The sequence below is a fragment of the Arachis ipaensis genome, chromosome B02 (genome assembly GCF_000816755.2).
Source record: "Arachis ipaensis cultivar K30076 chromosome B02, Araip1.1, whole genome shotgun sequence".
Classification (NCBI taxonomy): Eukaryota; Viridiplantae; Streptophyta; class Magnoliopsida; order Fabales; family Fabaceae; genus Arachis; species Arachis ipaensis.
In genome coordinates, this window is record NC_029786.2 from 93,505,600 (window position 1) to 93,509,960 (window position 4,361).

General features: G+C 41.0%; 1 protein-coding gene across 1 annotated transcript; it reads right to left on the reverse strand.

Annotated features, from left to right (window-relative positions):
• LOC107627673 (uncharacterized mitochondrial protein AtMg00810-like) lies at nt 2,374-3,867 on the reverse strand. Its single transcript, XM_016330500.1, has 2 exons — nt 3,610-3,867; nt 2,374-3,198 (listed from the first exon to the last, which is right to left on the reverse strand). The coding sequence occupies exons 1-2, from the start codon at nt 3,865-3,867 to the stop codon at nt 2,374-2,376; spliced, it is 1,083 nt and encodes a 360-aa protein (XP_016185986.1).

Genomic DNA, 4,361 nt, shown 5'->3' on the forward strand with positions numbered 1-4,361 from the left:
AAACTCTACAACCTTGTTGACAAAAACTTCGTTCATGGCAGAAAGTATTCAGGTTATAAAACACTCGTCACGCTGTTCCCAATCTTCAAATTTTGGTGACACTTTTCTAATAATTTTGTCTTGATCCGAATTGAACCTTCTTAGAATTGATAGAGTGGTGATGTGATTTTGAAGTTTGTTGGCCTTAACACACACCAGTGCTTGTCGCTTCCAGGCTTTGAAGTTGTTTTCATCCAACTTGATCGTTGCTGAAAAATTTGCAATGGACGTCATTGGAGCTGCAGCTTGCAGCTGTGGAGTTCTATTTTCTTGGTTTTGTGAAGCGGAAGAGATAGAGTTTTCCATGCATCTGAACCATGAGCTCCGATACCATGTAAGGTATCAGTAGCTTGGCAAGATCAAAGTTCAATAGAGTCAACTGGATGAATAGAGAGAACAAAGAAAGCAGTGGAGAAGAGAGATCACTGTGAATTGATGAATTAGAGAGAATAAGATTACAGAAGATAATGATGGAGTGTTGCACTGAGCAATGATGTGCATATATACAAGGTGAGAGTGTGTGTAAAGTGTGATGATTCAAGGATTGTACAAGTTAGTTAATAGTTTAACTGATTGGAGGTGAGCTGGCACAACTAGCTAACAGCATAACTAACTTTCAGTTATAGGAAAGTTCTAGAGTTATGAATTCTTCACCAACATGCCCCCTCAAGACAAGGACCTTCTAGGACCCTGCATCAAAAACTCTTAGCAAGCTTCTAATTTGAGGAAGGTTGCTGTTGACAGAGGCTTGGTTAGGGTATCAGCCAGTTGATCATGAGCTGGAATGTTTTGAATAAAGATTTTCTTCCTTGTGACATAGTCCTGAACAAACGATTGGTTGAGTACAAAATATTTTAACTTTTTGTGGAGAAATTGATTGGCAGAGAGAAGAACTGCACTTTAGTTATCACAGTACACCACATGCTTGTTGTAGAAGGAAATTCTGATCTCAGTGAGCAAGTTTTGTAGCCAAACAATTTCAGTTACAGCATTTGCTATTTCTCTAAATTCTGCCTCTGTGTTGCTTTTAGAGACTGCTGATTGCTTCCTGCTAACTGAAGTCTTCATCCAAATCCTGTAATGCGTCTTCAATGTGCTTCTCACTTGACAGTGGTGCTCCAAGATCAGATAAGAACTTTGCTACCTTATTGATCCTGGAAATGTATTCAATTGCAGAGGCACCTTGCTTTTTGATCATCTTTAACTGGACTTTCAGCATTCAAATATTGGATTTTTGCCTAGCTGCATAGTATTCATCCAGAGCTTCCCAGATTTTGTGCGTGTATCCAAACTCTACAACCTTGTTGAAAAAGGCTTCATTCATGGCAGAAAGGATTCAGGTTACCAAACACTCGTCACGCTGTTCCCAATCTTCAAATTTCGGTGACACTTTTCTAATAATTTTGTCTTGATCCGAATTGAACCTTCTTGGAATTGATAGAGTGGTGATGTGATTCTGAAGTTTATTGGCCTTAACACACACCAGTTCTTGTCGCTTCCAGGCCTTGAAGTTGTTTTCATCTAACTTGATCGTTGCTGAAAAATTTTCTATGGACGCCATTGGAGCTGCAGGTTGCAGTTGTATGGAGTTCTATTTTCTTGGTTCTGTGAAGCGGAAGAGATAGAGTTTTTCATGGATCTGAAGCGTGAGCTCTGATACCTTGTATGGTATCAGTAGCTTGGCAAGATCAAAGTTCAATAGAGTCAGCTGGATGAACAGAGAGAACAAAGAAAGCAGTGGAGAAGAGAGAACATTGTGAATTGATGAATTGGAGAGAGCAAGATTACAGAAGATAATGATGGAGTGTTGCACTGATGTGCATATATACAGGGCGAGAGTGTGTGTAAAGTGTGATGATTCAGGGATTGTACAAGTTAGTTAGTAGTTTAACTTATTGGAGATGAGTTGGCACAACTAGCTGACGGCATAACTAACTTTTAGTTATAGGAAAGTTCTAGAGGTGTGAATTCTTCACTAACATGCCCCCTCAAGACAAGGGCCTTCTAGGACCTTGCATCAAAAACTCTTAGCAGGCTTCTAAATTTGAGGAAGGTTGCTACTGACAGAGGTTTGGTTAGGGTATCAGCCAGTTGATCATGAGCTGAAATGTGCTAAATAAAGATTTCCTCCTTGTGACATAGTCCCGTACAAGTAACTGGTTGAGTGCAGAATGTTTTGACTTGTTGTAGAGAATTGGATTGGCACGCAGAGAGAAGAACTGCACTTTGGTTATCACAGTACACCATAGGCTTGTTGGAGCAGGAAATTCTAATCTCAGTGAGCATGTTTTGCAGCCAAACAATTTCATTTACAACGTCTGCTATTCCTCTAAATTATGCCTCTGGGCTGCTTTTTAAGACTACTGATTGCTTCCTACTGGCCTTGGAAACCAGATTTGATCCAAGATAGATACCATAGCCATTGGTTGATTTGCGGTCGTCAACGTCATTGGCCCAGTCAGAGTCGCAAAAATCGTAGATTCTGAGGCTTGTGGACCTACTGAATCTCAGACCATATTGTGCAATACCTGCCAAGTATCGAAGAATCCTTTTGATTGCCTTCCTGTGGGACTCAAGAGGGTTGTGAAGAAATTGTGCCACCTTATTCACATAGAATGAGATTTCAAGTCTCGTGATTGTGGCATATTGTAAGCCACCTACAATGGACCTGTACAAAGACGGATTGTTGAATGAACTATCTCCAAAGGCAGATAGCTTTAGTGATGCAATCATAGGGGTGGGAACAAGTTTTACATTGCTCTTTTCATCTCTTTTCAGAAGATCCTTGATATACTTTGTCTGCTTCAGGGTAATTGAGCCATTTAAGGCCTTGGTCACTTCAATGCCAAGGAAGTAGTGCATTTCACCCAGCTTTTTTAAGGAGAAGGTGCTGTGAAGTTGACGAACAAGCTCTTTGATTTTATTTTCTAAATCTCTAATGACCAGAATATCATCAACATACACTAGAATATAAGTGGATGGGGATGAGGTAAATCTTGTGAACAAGGAGATGTCGGATTGAGTGCTTGTAAAGCCAAACTTTTGGAGGGTAGAGCTGAGTTTCGTGAACCAGGCTCGAGGAGCTTTCTTGAGGCTATAAAGGGACCTTTGAAGCTTGCAAAGCTGATGAGGATTCGAGGATGTGAAGCCTTCCGGCTGCTACATGTACACAGTTTCATGAAGATCTCCATTGAGGAATGCATTGTTGAAGTTGAATTGAAGGATTTTCCAGCCTTTTATGAGAGCCACACTGAGCATAACTCGAATTGAAGCTGGCCTAACCACATGACTGAAGATCTTATCATAGTCTACTCCCTGTTTTTGGTGGAAGCCTTTGGCTAGAAGGCATGCCTTGTACTTCTGAACTGTTCCATCGGGATTCTTCTTTACCTTGAAGACCCATCTGCAGCCAATAGGCTCAGAGTGCAGAGGGGGATCAACTAGTTGCCAAGTTCAATTTTTCATTAGGGATGAGTATTCTTCCTCCATAGCCTCTTTCCAGTGAGAAGTTGCTAGAGCCTCATCAATTGATTTTGGTGTGCTGCAAGCAGTTCTTGGTTCAGAACTTACTTCAGCATTAACTTTTGGCTTGAATATTCCACATTTGCTTCTAGTTTGCATGAGATGCCTGTTTTGGGAAGCAAGGGTAGGTCTGCCAGGTTGGGAAGGTAAAGGTTGAGGTGCAGCAGCATTGGAGGGTGCAGCAGCAGGTAAAGCAGCATTGAAAGACTGAATATTTGGATCGATCACCACTTGCAAGGGAACAATTTTGACAGAATCTGCAAGATCAACAGTGTCAGCAACAACAGGTGAAGGAGTTAGTGACATAGATACAGTATTAATATTAGTGGGAGATGCATCATGTGTGTCTATGCAATAAGGGTGAAAGGTGTAGGTAGCAGGGGGGTATAGTGGTAGGTTGGTGAGACAAGTTGGGGTGGTTTTGGTTGTTGAAGAGTGTGGGATAGAAAAATTCTTGTTCACAAAGATAATATTCCTTGTGATGTATACTTTTTCTAAAGGAGACATGTATTTGTAGCCCTTATGATCAAAGGAATACCCTAAGAAGATGCATTTTGTAGAATGGTGGTTGAATTTGTGTTTGTTGCAGGGTTTGAGCCAGGAATAACACAAGCAGCCAAAAGATTTTAAGGCAGCATAGTTGGAAGTGATATTGAAAAGGACTTCTAGTGGGGTTTTAGGTTTAGAACTAGTGTGGGGAGTCTATTAATTAGGTAGGTTGAGGTGAGAACTACTTCATCCCAAAAGGAGAGGGGTAGAGAGGCCTGGGAAAGAAGGATGAGAAAGGTTTCTATTAGGTG